Consider the following 16,293-nt stretch of genomic DNA (forward strand, 5'->3'; position numbering starts at 1 on the left):
CCGAAAATTGGACTCGAAAAAGGCTACAAAATTGATCTGGGAGGCAGAGATGGTCGATGGATTAGAAGGACAAATGTGTTTTTTTCTTTTTTTTTTCCTGAAAAAACTATACATGGATTACTTTTTTGCTTTTGATCAAGGATTTTTATTTCGTTCATTTACCGAAAAAGGAAAGAATAAATGATCCTTTCCTGGCATAAGAACATACAGTGTCCTCCACAAATATTGGACCCATTAATTCTAATAATATTTCAATAGTCTTATATAGTACTTTTCCAAATGCTTAAAATTAAGGTTAGATTTAATGCCCCTGTAGGGAAATTCCTCCTCAGCATTTGACCCATTCTTTAACACCGTCTAGTCTTGGTATTAGCTGGAGGTTTGGGTGCATGTTTTTGGCTGAGGGGGTAAACAGAAACGAGGAGAAACATACAAACTCGTGACAGAAAAGGCCAGGGAGTCGAACCTGTAACCTTCTTGCTGTGGGGTGAGAGTCCTAGCTACTCCCTCTACCATGTCGCTTTAAAGTCTTTCGTGTTACTCATTCACTCCAGACTTGGTGGTGGTAAGCTTCTATTGTAGCCACAGCTGCCCTGGGACAGACTGACATAAGCGACGTTGCCAATCTGTGCCACTGGCCGCTCCGACCACCATCAATCACTCACTCACCACTTTCATACACAGGAACGGTAGGTGAAGTGTCTTGCCTAAGGACAGAATGTCAGTATATTCTTAAAACACTAAATAATTGAAAGATACAAGCATAGAAGACTGGAAGAAATCGAAAATATTTGCATCCGCTTGAAAATACAATTGTATAAAGATCATTTTAAATATAATGTAACCTATAAAAAAACATGTTTTCTTATCCTGCCTGTTCCAGTGGCTCCAGAGTCTCCATAAATCATTAATGGGGTTTTACAAAGTTACACATTTGATCAGGGAGGCCAGTATTCGTGGAGGGCAGTGCAGGTATAGGCAGTGTCATTCACCAAGAAACATACACAAAATTATCAATATTTTGTGGCTTTCATTAACAGCTACAGTAAGTTTAAGTATACATTTGTCTTCTGCATTTGACCCATCCTTCAATGCAGTAACTAGGGACCAATCTCCAGACCTTTAGGATATTGGGTGGATTTCAATTTCTTGTTTCTCGGACTTTTCACGATTCAAAAGATAGAATATTTAGTTTTAACTTGTTAATTGCTATGGCAACAGTTCTTGTTTTTACTTTTAAATCCATGGATAGGTGTATAGTTGGACAATTTAGTATGTTTTAGGTTGGTTAAACATTAGTCCATGTTCAGGTTAAGATCAATTACATAAACCACAATGTACTGCCAACGTATATAACCAACGTAAAATTAAAAAGTGGTTTCAAATAAAATTCAAATCAGAAAGAAAGGTAAATACACTTCCTCATTCCTTAATAAAACATGAGCAAAGACTTAGTTAATGAACAAATAGCTTATGAAGAATGACTCAGGGCTGGTAACTGTAATTAATCCCCTAACTCTAACCCCTAACCCCTTAATGAAGTAGTACTAAACCTGGAGCATTCGTAATAAACTTGTTCATGATCAAATGAAGGACACACAGTATGTTTCGTTGTGGCTTTAATTCCATTTTAAACATGCCTTTGGTCACTTTGGGATAAGTATTTCACATTTTCTACCTTAAACTAATCTCTAAATTTACAAAAACTACCTCAACAGGAATGAACAATGGGAAAATAAACTAAGGAAGTCCTTATCCCTGTGAATGCTGTGCTAATAGAGCCATGCATCTGTTTTGAACACAACAAGAGATGGTTTATGGAGGTACACACCGCGCAGGAGAAGTCTGGAGTTTTTATCTATGATGCAACAATCTGGGCAATATGCGAACAAAGCATTTTTGAGTGCTCCGAAAGGGGTTAATGAAACAAGCGTTATTAATTAAGCAAAATTACAACTCCAGGCATGTTATTTATAAGGAGGCAGCAGTAGAACATGATTAAAAAATCAAATAAGTCAGTTTTGGCGTTTGTGTCCTTTAAGTCTTTGTTCATGCTTTATGAAGCTCACTGGTCCCGCCCACTTTGAAGTCTTCTCTGGTTCCATAAGTCAATTTTCCATTCATTTTTCCCATATACTTTTGGAAATATTCAAATATTAAGAGTTCAAAGGTACTGGAGAGGCTAATCAGCTACGTGTTAACTATAACGTAGTTGTTTTTAATCCAAAAAGCACATTTAAAACACAAGATTTGGTGAAATGTTTTCATAACTTAGAGATTTATAAAGTTTCAGAAACAGATTTTAAATAAAATTATGGGTCTTATGGTCATGAGTTACCACATTTTTTATTTTATTTTTTTTCGAGAAGCCTATGGGAAATTGAATAGGAAATGTACTTCCAGGAGGGTAGGCGGTCACTGTTGAGCTCCATAAAGGCTAATGAAAGTGTAATTGTTCTAAAGTGGTATACCAATAACACAGAATAGCATTTATCTCAAACCAAACCAGGTCAAATGTGTCTAGATCCTGCGTAGCGGGTGCCACATGGACACAGGTTTTCTCAGCGTGGCTAACATCTGGTTCCAGTGGGTGATGCCGATGCCGCTCGCCTCGGGACCAATGATCACGTGACCCAGGTTCTCGCCCCGCCCGTCATCCGTCGCCTCAGCAACAGTCACCCTTAGCGACAGCTCCTGAAAAAGACAACTGAGGGTTATAGAGCTCTATGGACAGAGACTGGTGACTTATACACAAGCCAATGGGCAAATCTTGTTCTTCAAACCAATTTTACAGTGTTTTGGGTGTCTCAGTGTCCCATAAAATAAAATTAATTGTTACTATAGAAACTTTAAACTGTTAAACTGTCAGACTTTTTAATTATACTAATACCATACTTTTGATAAGTATAAGAAGTACATTTTTGTAGGATAGAATGCTTTGTGTAGAGTTTGCATATTCTTTCTGTGTCTGAGTCAAATGTAGAGGACACATTTACTCATAAGGATAATAACAGTACACCTTTTTTGTTCACTGCAGACCAAAATATTGATCTTACACAATTTAATAACAGAAACAGGTCCATCAGCTTCCTGTTCAAAACTGCAGAGCTGTCCTGTCTCTTCATACGGGCGTTTCACTGTAGCAAGCTGTAAATCTTCTCTTATGTGTTTCTGTTGTTGACAAAATGGCTATGTGACATTTTTGCACCCTACAGGTTCGAATCGGAACTTGCAACTGATTACAGAGAAGAGGGCGGAGATAGGGGGTAGGTGAAAACAGAAACTTTGGGAGAACTCAAGCCTCAAATGCAAGACAATACAGGATTACTCGAACATTCATGAAGCACTCAAAATACAACTTTGAGCAAGCAAATGTTGAGGGAACATTTAACAATTATTTATAACAATAGACCCTCTTTAACCCACTCAGACACAGGCAGAACATGCAAACTAGGGCTGCAAGATAAATTGTAATGAGTAAATCACAAAGGCTGGAATTTTTTAGAACCTTTTCCGCTACAAAGAACAAAATATATCCTGCCTTACTTTGCATAAAACCTGCTAACCCTGTGAACCTTGAACAGATCAACTATTAACTATTATTAAAACACTAATCTAACCGCAATGCTAGTCAGAAAAAACAAAACAAAAACACAATTACATTTTTTTCCTAAATCGTTCAGCCTTAATGCAAACTCAACACAAGAAAGCTCCACTCTGGTATCTCTGGTTTCCATGGGGGATGTCCTGTCCACACCGGTCCCCATGGTTACTGCCTCTGCTGCTGTGTCGGCATGAGTCAGCGATTCACTCAGCGGATTCGAGACGGTTTATGGAGCGTATTACAGTTATAGTGCCGTGGATGAAATCATGATGAGTGTTTGTGTGGTCTGGCAAATTGAACGCAGTACTTTAATGTGATTTTTATATGTGAGAATATAGTGATTAAAGTGAATATGATATGTTTTGTGTGTTTTGATATGTTTGTGTGATTGTGACTTTGTGGGATAGTACCTGTGCACATGGACTCACTCATCTAGCGTCCAAATACAAAGTACCGCTGACTTTATTGACATGTTTATAGAGCCAGAGACAGCACCCACAGATCACCAAGTGTAATGTTTGTAAAGGGCTTATGTGATGTCCCCAACGAAACCCAACATGTGTGTGTGTTTGACAGTAGTGTGCCACCTGCAGGACAAGTGAGGGCACAGAGAAGATCATGGCTTCGTTAAAAATGGGGTTAGTGTCGTCTCTCTTTGTTGACGTTTTCTTTTTGCTGATTTTCCTGCCGTCCTGAAGCAGATACACTTTGACAAACGGATCTGAAAAGTACATGAAACAAATGCAAATACATGAAAAAGTGGGATTTTAATCTAAACAATCAACTTGAACAAAAGACCAAATCAGATCTAAACCATAACCAACTTTGGATAGATTTTTTTTTACATGTAACAAAGTAAAATTTGTCTTGCTAATTGTATTGTTTTCTAAATGAGACCAGTGTGTTGTCTGTATAAAGTCATTGTGGCAAATTGTAAGGATCCTAAGAATGCATTAGGAAAATTAGGAATATGTCACAAATATTTTAAAGGTACATTATGTAACTTTTCTGGTGTGGAGTCTCTGACCTACTTGTCTCCAAAGAGTAAAGCTTTTCTACAATTTATTTAACTACAAGAGTTTTAATTAACGTATATTCTTTCTGTGAATAGGCCCATCTCTCTCAATCTGTAACCTGGTCTGTCTCCTGAGATCAGTTAATGCCATACTGTAGAACATTTCAGGCAAAGCAATAACTTCTCCATGGAGACAAGCATATGGCTGGCCCTCAACCAGAAAAGTTACATAGTGTACCTTTAAATCTACGTTTAGTGTAAAAGTCAGTAACCAAAGCTAAACTTCATACCTGCTGTGTTTTTGCCATTGGTCCAGACAAGGTTTTTGCACTTGGCGACGACCACCGTGAGGCGCTCTGCTGTCGGGAGGTAACTCAGAGAGAGCAGAATCTCCCCCACTGCATCCACAGCCTGAAGGAGGAGAGGGGGGAGAGATGGGAGGAATTAAACATGGCTAAAACATGGTACAGGGATCTGAATAACACCAAACAACAATCGTAATATTACAATTATCAATCTAACACTTATTTTTTTTGGATAGTGAGGTTTTGTTTTTTTTACACTGTTTTCAACATTATAATTTTGTTATTTCAAACTTGTTTCGTCACTACTCAATTTAGATACTAAAGAATAGACTCAATATTCAATACTGATTCCAATACCACAATGATAATAATAAAAAAAAAACACTCTTTCTTTAGACAATAGAATGTCATTTTCATCATTAAATGGTGGTACTTTCTTTTCTATTCCCATGTTGCCTTATATCTGTGTAGTCCCTCAGTTGTTCAAGTAGGTTCATAGTGGTCCATGGGTGTAACTAGTCTATGTGTCTTATACTTGTTCTGATACAGCTCAAGATCATTCTAAAACTATTCAGGAAAAGTTCATTCCTGTCCAGTGAATATGACTTTTTTAGTATTAATATCTGCTCAAATGAATCTAGTTGAATGAATCTAGTTTTGATAATAGTTTTAGTACCGATTAGTATCTGATTTTCAAAACTTTTAACAACCCTATTTCAAACTGAGTGGTTGAGTGATCTTACCCAAATCCACCACTAGATGGCCACAAAAACCACACTAAATGGACAGTGCAAGAACAAGACTATGCTAAGTTTGAACCAAGACCAGGTCATAACTGAAACAGGGACAAAACCAGGACTAAAAGAGGACTAGACCTGATCTAAACCAAGATGAACCCAAGATGACAGATTATACCAGTACTCTACAAGGTTTAAAACAGGTTACCAAAAATAAACCACATTTAAACTAGAACTAAACCAGTCCTACAGTAGTACTCAGGTCTAAACCAGGTCTTACTTTGCTTAAGTCTTGTCCCAAATTCAAGACTAAACTAGATCTTAACTAGGAACTATACCCGGCCTTAACTAGGAACTAACTATACCAGGTCAAAACCAGGAATAAACTAGGACAAAACCAGGGCTAAACTAGTACTTAGAGATCCACCAATATGTTGTTTTTTTCATGGCTGATGCCGATACCAATTAGAACCCAGAGCAGCCGGTGGACAATAAACTCTAAGCATATTTTTGGGCTGATATTTTGGACCAATTTTGATTATTTTCTCCAAATTAATGTAATTTAAATTTACTACAAACACTTTTTTAGTTTTGTGCAGTTCTTCGTATTAAAGTGTTAATATAAAGCTTTGTGTGTATATTCTGAGCATCAGATTGACTAAAACAAAATAAAGGCCTGTGTTGAAGATTTAAGGCTGATAGAAGATACGCAAAATAGTCTGAATATCGGTCCAATATATCAGCCAACCAATCTATTGGTCTATGTCTACTAGTACTAAACCAGAGCTAAACTAGTACTAAGCCATGACTAACTCAGTTCTAAACTACAACTAAACCAGGACTCACCTTTACATCCTGTCAGAATAGCCATTCTAGGTCTGATAGTCTAAACTAAAGTTAAACTAGGATTAAATCAGGACTAAACTGGGTCTAAACCAGGTCTAAGGTCGGTAGAGCCATGCTTTGGAGGTCTAAACTAGAATTAAATGACAACTAAATCAGCTCTAAGATGATCATGTTCTAGTCCTTGAACTAACTAGAACAGGATCAAACTAAAGGAGAATTAAAGCAGGTGTAAACCAGGACTCACCTTGTTGACGTCCTGCAGGTAGAGCCATGCATTGAAGGGCCGTATAGTGAGGTCCAGGTCAGACAGTTTGAGCTCTGCCACTCCTGCACTGATGTTCCGCTCGTCGGCGTCGATGCCAAACGCAGAAAAGCGAAGGCTGTACTCCTCCAGTGTGGACAGATCCAGGGGCACCGAAAAACGTTCATCGAAAATAACCGTGAACGCATTCGTCTGAACCTATAACAGAGAAACAACATGCTGGGAATGTTAGGGAGCATTCACACTTGCACGTAGATCACATCAAAACACCTATTAAACTAGAAGTGCATTTAAAGCTAATCTTGGGTGAAAACAGAACAGAACCCGGACTAGAACAGGACCAAAGCAAGTCTACATTTGGACAATTATGGGATTTTTACTGCTCAAAAATCACTTGAAAACATAAATTCTTATTGTGAACTGGGTCAGCTCTCCACACTGTTTAAACCAGGCTACAGTAGGACTAAACTAAGACTATACCCAGATCTAAACTAGGATTAAACTAAGACTAAACCAGGGCTAAACAAGGACTAAACCTGGTCTAAACTAAATTATGACTAAACCAAGGCTTAACCAAGTATAAACTAGGGCTAAGCCAAGACTAAACCTGGTCCAAGATAGAACTATACCAGTTAAAATACTCACATCACATGGGACTAAACTAGGACTAAATTTGGAATTGATCTTGGACTAGACCAGGATTAAACCAGGATTAAACAAAGTCTATTGTTGTTGTGGACAATTATGGGTGTTTTTACTGCTCAAAAAATCACATAAAAAAACCCTCATTCGTATTGTGAACTGGTTTGACTCTCCACACATCTGACCAAGGAGATAACTTCAGTGCCATAAGGTGAAACACTCCTGAGACAGATGGTAAAAGTGCTGTTAAAGTATTGCCAAACCTTAGTCTGTACAAAGATCTAGAGCCATGGAATAAAACATTGAAGACAAGGCCTCCCTGAGAGAAACTCACTGTCAAACCAGAGAGACAAATGTGGAGAAGTATAACATCTGCTGCTCAATGAATCAGCCTCCTGCACACAGCACCACAACTCACCCAGTCTCTGTACCAGGTGTAAAGCACGACTGAACCAGGTCTAAACCAGGACTAAACCAGGACTGAACCAGGTCTAAACCAGGTCTAAACCAGGACTAAACCAGGACTGAACCAGGTCTAAACCAGGACTAAACCAGGACTAAACCAGGACTGAACCAGAACTGAACCAGAACTGAACCAGGACTAAACCAGGACTAAACCAGGACTGAACCAGAACTGAACCAGGACTAAACCAGGACTAAACCAGGACTAAACTAGAACTAAACCAGGATTAAACCAGGTCTAAACCAGGACTAAATCAGAACTAAGCCAGGACTAAACCAGAACTAAGCCAGGTCTAGACCAGGACTAAACTAGGACTAAACTCGGTTTAAACTAAGACTAAACCAGGACTAAACCAGGAGTAAAGTAGGTTTAAACTAGGACTAAACCAGGACTAAACTAGGCTCTAAACTAGGACTAAACCAGGTCTAAACGGGGACTAAACCAGGACTAAACTAGGACTAAACTAGGCCTAAACCAGGACTAAACCAGGTCTAAACCAGATTTAAACTAAGACTAAACCAGATCTAAACCAGGACTAAACCAGGTTTAAACAAGGACTATAATAATAATAATACATTTTATTTATGACGCACTTTACATTTGACACCAAATCCTAAAGTGCTACAGTGCAAAAAGACTTTAAAAACAGAAGACAATTAAAAATCAATATAAAAACAATAAGACAATAGCCGGTATTTAGCTGTAGGCCATGGTAAAAAGGTGACTAGGGGGCTAAACCAGGACTAAACCAGGACTAAACCAGAACTAAACCAGAACTAAACCAGAACTAAACCAGAACTAAACTAGGACTAAGCCAGGACTAAGCCAGGTCTAAACTTGGACTAAATCAGCTCTAATCCTCCCTTGAGCAATTCCAAAAATACACATTCTTGACATTGTTTTCTACACAATTTTTCACACCTTTTTTTCTTCCAACTATGAGTCAGAGTTTGGGTGAAATGTGTGAGCACAGGGAGAGATGCTGAAAAGAAAGAGTTACTCATGGTGTAAAAATAACCAGTGTGACGTTGGAACAGTATATAACAGGTTTAAAGTGCATCTGAATGATTTGGAAGTTCGAGAGTTATTTCAATTTTTAAAAAGTCGAAAGGAACATACAAAAACAAAGTAAGTTTATGTGATACAGGATTTATAAAGCTACACTATGTGACATTCTAAAGGAGGGTTTACTGCCAACTTGTGTCAATGGAAACATGATTGATTTGCCTGGAGAAGTATGGCATTTATCTGATCTATTTTGCATGTATTCGTGTAAAAAAGGCTTGTTAACACATCCACAGATCTGGCGTGTAACTTGTCCTGATGGTGTTGCCTGCTTGTCTTCATGGAGATAGAGATGTTTAATGCCATACTGTGGAAGATTCCTGGCAAAGTGATAACATCCCCATGAAGACAGTTAGCAGACTCTACCAGAAAAGTTACATAGTGCAGTTTTAAGACTTTCCCATATTAGTGTAGTGTAGTTTTCAGATTGCAGAATGTGACGATTTCATACTCTCAGATCGGAGTCAAGAGGCAGATTTCCCTTCTGATTACATTGTACTTTGTCATAAACATCCAAAAGGTAAATGCACAAATGTTGAACCAGATCATTTCTATAGTGACTACACTCAATAACTCAGTGCAGTACAAGAAAAATCTGCAGTTTAACAATATTAATTTTAGCTGCTCCCATCTGTATTAAATATTATTGCCCTATAAAATGTTGCCATGTCATTTGAAACCCAGCAATTGCCTTCAGGTCAATGTCTCAGCCTTGTTGTAGCCCTTAGAAATGTTAAAAAATACAAAATAAAGTCAAAATATCTTCATTCAGAATAGTTGAAACTGTACAACTGTAAAACTATTGTGTTATAGATGTCAAATCAATCAAATTATTCATAGATTGAATGATTCCAGTAGGTAAAAACAGAATTTCCTTGTATAACATATCTCCCACCGTAAATGGTCACATTTTTAATAGCGCTTTTCCACCTTCAAGTCACTCAAAGTACTTTACATGAAGGAACCACTCACCCATTCACACACCAGTGTTTGGAATAAGGGCTATTTCAAAAGCATATATAGCATAAGAATATAATCAAAATAAAATAACGATTTGAAAAATATAGATTCCAACTGTTAACAACAATCTTTTTTCATCCAGGGCTGTATATTGAAACATAGACAGAGCAGAAGGCCACACACTTATGGCTGATATCATGAACCAATAAAAAAATGGCACGCATTTATTTAGGTTTGGAATCTTAATATCAGCTATGTTTTAGTCACCTCCCGCCTCCACTACTGCAACAGCCTGCTTTACAGTTCACCTTCCAAACTCCTCATCAGACTCCAATACATCCAGATCTCTGCTGCCCGCCTCCTCCCCTACACCTCCTCCTATGAACACATGACCCCTGACCTCAGAGATCTCCACTGGCTCCTCATCCCCCAGTGCATCCCATTCAAGCTCCTCACCATTCCATATCCTGGCTCCCACCTACTCATATTTACACAGTGGCGGAGTTAGCAATCTGGAGGCCTTTGGGGCCCTCTTTACTGTTTATTGTAGTTTTCAAATATTTATTGGCGGTTTTTTCCACATTTTTCTATTTTAAGTAGGCTGGAAACTTCAATTTAGGATCTTATTTAAACTGTGAAGTGCTGTAACAAGCTAATTTGGTAAAACTCATCCAAAGGAAGAAGGCAAGAGCGAAAAAAGGAAGCAAAGAAGCATGAAAGGAAGGAAGAGGTAAGGAATCAAGGACACAAGGAAGCAAGGAAGGATGCAAGGAAGGAAGAAGCAAGGAAGCAAGGATGCAAGAAAGGATGGAGGTAAGGTAAGAAGGAAGAATGGATGGAAGGAAAGGCGCAAGAAAGGATGTAAGGGAGGAAAAAGGCAAGGAAGCAAGGATGCATTAAAAGGAAGGAGGTAAGGACAAAGGAAGCAACTACTCTGAGCTCCTCACCACCACACACCCACCCGGTCTCTCTGATCAGCTGGTGTCAACCTCCTGTCTCCCTCCATCAGGACTAAACATAAGATCTGAGGGGGGGCAGGGCCTTCTCCGTCGCTGCTTCCCCCCCCCCCCCACCTCCTCTCTGGAGCTCCATGCCCAAACACATCAGAGACTCACCATCTTCAAAACAGCCCTGAAATCTCACCTGTCCAAAAGTGTCTTCAAATAACTGCTTCTCTTTTTTTTTTTTCATTCATTTGTGCTTTGTTTTGAACTGTGTGAAGTGTTGAGTGTATATATGTATGTATGTGTGTGTGTGTGTGGGTGTGTGTGTGTGTGCATGTGTATGTATGTATGTATTATTATTATTATTATTATTATTATTATTATTATTATTATTATTATTATTATTATTATTATTATTATTATTATTACCTGTCTCGCACTAAAATGATTATTATTGAGATTAGGCCGATAGAGGATTTTTAAAGGTAAATAGAAATAGTAAATGGTCAAATGGGATTTGAACCGCCAACCTTTGGATCAGTGGACAAACCCACTAAAAGTGCTACTTAGGATAACTTGGCCCAATTCACCATTAGTCCGGAGGCCCAAGAAACAACGTTCCAAGAGCCAGACTTTGCCCTTGGGCCATACTTTGGACACACCTGAACTGTAGCAGATTGTAGTGTTTTTTGGTGACTGCTCATGTCCACATCTGTGGGCAGTTTGGCCTTGTGCAGTCTGTGCTGTCTTTAGCTCTAGCAGAGAGAGAGTGGCCAGAGCAGTTTGTATGTGTGACACAGGAGACAGACAGAGTAAAACGCCTTTACACAGGGGTTTCCAGGCAACTAGTATGTGCAAGGGCTAATAATAGTAGTCCAGTCTACTCTACATACATTAAGATAATATACTGAGGTTTCCATCAATACCTGTAGGCTTTTAAGAAGTCCAGTTTTTCATTTGTCTATGTAAAAGGGAAAATATCATATTTAAACTCAAAATATATCTGAGTATTATACTGAGCAATGTGTACTATTATTATTAAACTAGGACTAAGACAGGTCTAAACCAGGTCCAACCTTGTGAACAATGACGAGGTGGAACTATGCATTAAAATTAATTCAAGACTAAACTCAGTCTACACCAGATCTAAACCAAGTCTAAACTGGGACTAAACAAGATCCAGGTCTGACAGTCTAGGCCTAAACTAGAAAAACAGGACTGAAGTAGAACTAAACCTGGTCTAACTTTGAACTAAACCAGGTCTAAAGCAGGTCTAATCTTGCTGATATTCTGAAGGTAGGGCCAAACATATACTGAGCAATGTGTACAAGTATTATTATTAAACTAGAACTAAGATAGATCTGGACAAAAAAGACTACAATAATTGTGTGTTGATTTGGATGCTTTTATTGCATTGAAAAAATATGTGTACTTACTGTGGGTGGGCTTGCATCTCCACAAACCTGACTCTTAATTGGCCTAAAGGATCATGCAGGTGATGTGCCCCCTCCATAAGGTTACATACTGTATCTTTAAATAAGGAAATATGCACAAGAGTCTGCATTATTTGACATGGATCAAGGAAGCAAGGAAGAAGGCAAGGAAGGAAGGAAGGACACAAGGAACCAAGGAGACAAGGAAGCAAGGACGCAACGAATGGAGGAGGCATGGAAGCAAAGACACATAGGCAAGGATGCAAGGAAACAAGGACACAGGGAAGGAAGGAGGCAAGGATGCAATGAGGCAAGGAAGCAAGAACCCAAGGCAAGAAAACAAGGAAACAAGGAAGCAAAGACGCAAAGAGGCAAGGAAGAAAAGAAGAACGTAAGGTGGCTTGGAAGGAGGTAAAGGTGCAAGGAAACAAGGATGCAAGGAAGGAAGGAGGCAAGGATGCAAGGAAGGAAGGAAGCAGGAGCACAATAAAGCAAGAAAGGAAGGGAGCAAGGAAGCAAGGAGGTAAGGAAGCAACATGGACTAACAAAACAGGCAGAGTGAATGATCCTTGAGTGAGAAACACATGCAAGGTTCATTTACTCTCTGTATTTACAAAAACAAGTGTCCATAGCAACAGTCGACGTAAACAGTAAACAGACGAGTTTGCTGATGTCAGCATTTTCTCAGGTCCACTGCTCAAACGGTAAAGAGCTACTGAAGACTGGAGGATTATTACAGGACAACAGCACTATGCTGTATGCACTATGTATATTTGATATTATATTTAGCTTATTGCTTATTTGTAGAACTTGATTTAACGAATGCCTTTATTTAACAATTTTTTTATATTATACTATTATCACCAAAGCACTTTAACATAAACTGTCATTAAGTGTAATTATAATTATATAAGAACTGGATGAAAATCAACCAGGGCTAAATAGAACCAAACCAGCACTAAGAACTAAACAGCACGATAAAGACTAAACCAGGACTAACCCAAGTCCAGGACACAGTCACACCCACACATCAAAATTGCAACTAAACTGAGGCAAGACACACATAGACTAGACCAGGACAAACGGTGTCTGCTTTACACTACTGCATTACACATTACTTAAATGAATCTAACCTTGAACCGCACAAATCCCTCACATTCGTTATGGCGATGCAGAGCTTTTGAATTTCCTGGCAGCGTTTTGAAGGAGCAGAAGGCTGGTGGCAGGTGCAAAAGACTGAGCTAAGCCAGGCCTGTTCTGTCCGAATGTGAGCCAACCATAATGAGTCGATATGGAGGCTTAAACACAGTAATCAAAGATCTTTAGGAACCACTTACACATTTAGCAAGGGACCGACCACTTCATCTACAATGCAATCACGTGTCTGTTAGCATGTCGTCCATACTAATATCACTGCCTTTATTTGTATAGTAATTACTGTCACTCAGGGTTTAGAGCTGATTAAGGTTGCCATTGTGTCCTTAGGCAAGACATGTTTAGAATGTGTATAATCCAGAAAAAGATTAGGGACGCGTCAATACAACACTGGTATCCGATATCGGTTCCAAGATATCGGGTCAGCTGATATCTAATTTTTGTCTCTAAATTGCTGTAATAAGATGTACATCAGGCACAGCAAGGATGCAAGACAGGAAAGACACAAGGAAAGATGCAAGGAAGAAACGAGGCAAGGCAGCAAGAAAGGTAGGAGGCAAGGAAGGAAGAACACAAGGATGGAAGGATACAAGGAAGGAAGGATGCAAGGAAGCAAGGGAAGGAAAGAGGTAAGGAAGTGAGGAGGCAAAGAAGGGAAAGGGCAAGGAAGAAAGGAGGCAAAGATGCAAGGAAGGATGCACGGAAGAACACAAGGAAGGAAAGACGCAAGAAAGCAATGAGGCAAGGAAGGAAAGGATGCAAGGAGACAAGGAATCGGGGAAGGAAGGTGGCAAGAAAGGAAGGAAGAACACAGGGAAGAAAGGATGCAAGGAAGGAACAAAGGGAGGAGGCATCCTTTCTTTCTTGCATCATTCCTTCCTTCCAAACAGGAACAAAATGCAAGGAAGGAAAGAAGATTGCTTGCTTTAACTTTGTACTACGTTATAACGTTGTTCCCTCATTGAAAGCAAGAGGTTTTAGATGTTATCTATGCATGTTTCAATAATTTAGCGATCTCCCCTGGGCACTATTCAAACCTTTCTTAGTTGTAAGATTCTGTGTGGTGCTCCACCCACAAGCCTACGTCACCCATGCTCCCACACGACAATTCTCTATAAATATACAAAAACATGATAGAAACTGTACACAGCAGCTTGACAAACCTGATGCGATGTGCATTAGTTTCATTAGCGGGATGCAACAATAAACAATAAAAGGTGATCTAAATAGCTTATGAGTTGACAGTTAGTACCCCAAAGAAAGAAAAAAAAACCCTCTTTAACGGATGTAAAAGTATGATTTTAAATACTTTAAGTCCTCATGACCAATCTACTTGTAGCCAACTCCATCTACTCCCAGCTGTAGGTAAAGGACCCGTCGCTCCTCTGTGTGTCTCCCAGGGGACTCTTTCAGGGAAATGAAAGTGCACGGCTGTCAAACAAGCAGAGATTGGTCTGTCAGCTCTTTGACTCGCTGCACGGATCGCTGTCTGGGGCCAAACTTCAGCCTTAAACACAGATGAGGTGAAATCAAAATGGCCTCTGAGCGACAAGACTTCACTCCTCCACTGTAGTCTATGTGAGAGCGCTCAGCCGCACAGCGTTCAGTCAACATGATTTAACTGTTAATTAACCGTAGCCCGAGAGGTTTACCTGTTTATATACATCTATGTCTCTCACAAGTGTAGTTCATTAGTGGTCCACAAGCATGTTGTTTAAATGGCCTGATCTTAATTCATTTTGGTCACGATAAATACTCTTTACAACACGCATTGTATAGTAAAAACAGCTAGTTAAGAAATACATTGATACGGTAAAACAGAGAATATGGCGGACGGTGATCTGAAGTAGACATCATTGGTTGAGCGGTCAGATGCACAGACCCACAGGTTGACGGTGCGATTCCAGCTCCCACAAATGAAAGCTGTTGTTGTGTCCTTGGTCAAGACGCTTCGCCCCCAGTGTCTGTATGCACTGGTGTGTGAATGGGTGAGTGGTTCCTTGATGTAAAGAGCTTCTTGAAGGTGGAAAAGTGCTATATAAAAATGTGACCATAATCTATGCATTTTGTTTTGTATCAAGTGATTGTTACAAAAAATCATGGAGACACAACTGCCTGACACTATTCCAGACACTGTCAAGGTGCATTTTCAACAGTGACGGAAATGCTTTAAGTCGGTGGAAATTGAAGAACTATATGCAAACCAGCACATGACACTTGTTTCTGTCATGGTGCGATATCACAGTGGCAGAAAAATGTTCCTCATGGTTTAAAATCAGGTACAGGCCCTTTAATAATCAGACGCTGCTAACTTGTTCAGATTAGAATATAAAATTCACTTTCTTAGTCTTGATCCAAACACATTCATTTTGTCTTGCCGTTTAATCAGTTGTTTAACAGATGGACTGAAGTGAGGGGGAAGCTTGGTGTGACCCTCTGGAACAGTGCTTCATTTGTATGATTATCATTGTTGTATTACTGTAATACAAAATGGACGTGTTATTTGTTCTGGTGCTGTGTGCAAATCCAATATCCAAACAAATAAGTGGTTTTGATATTATGAAAAACAGATTTCATTCATTATGCCAAGGAATGTAATTTGTTTCATTTTCACATGGGTAATTTGGTTTATTTATTATGTCGAAATGCACGATGCCCTTTTTAGCACATCAGCTATCAACCTTGAATCTTATAAACCTTAAATCAGCTGATATTTCGTCTTGGGTGACCTGTTGCCGGAAGAATTCAGATAAAGTTTTATTTGAACTTGAACACTTCAGTGCAAAGCAATAACTGCAGGAAACTACAACACTGCTCTCTTATAGGGCTGTGAATGAGTTTGTAGTAACACAACTTTGGGAA

General features: G+C 39.1%; 1 protein-coding gene across 1 annotated transcript in view; it reads right to left on the reverse strand.

Annotated features, from left to right (window-relative positions):
- Positions 1 to 82: 82 nt before the first annotated feature.
- Positions 83 to 16,293, reverse strand: part of syt12 (synaptotagmin XII) — a 46,650-nt gene continuing 30,439 nt past the window's right edge. The window contains exons 6-9 of the mRNA XM_055222747.1: positions 6,752 to 6,967; positions 4,910 to 5,030; positions 4,192 to 4,325; positions 83 to 2,694 (exon numbers count right to left, since the gene is read on the reverse strand). Of these exons, the coding sequence (XP_055078722.1) occupies positions 2,521 to 2,694; positions 4,192 to 4,325; positions 4,910 to 5,030; positions 6,752 to 6,967 (645 nt within the window). The 3' untranslated portion in view covers positions 83 to 2,520. The remainder of the gene's footprint in view (positions 2,695 to 4,191; positions 4,326 to 4,909; positions 5,031 to 6,751; positions 6,968 to 16,293) is intronic.

Source organism: Periophthalmus magnuspinnatus, chromosome 6, assembly GCF_009829125.3.
Source record: "Periophthalmus magnuspinnatus isolate fPerMag1 chromosome 6, fPerMag1.2.pri, whole genome shotgun sequence".
Taxonomy (NCBI): domain Eukaryota; kingdom Metazoa; phylum Chordata; class Actinopteri; order Gobiiformes; family Gobiidae; genus Periophthalmus; species Periophthalmus magnuspinnatus.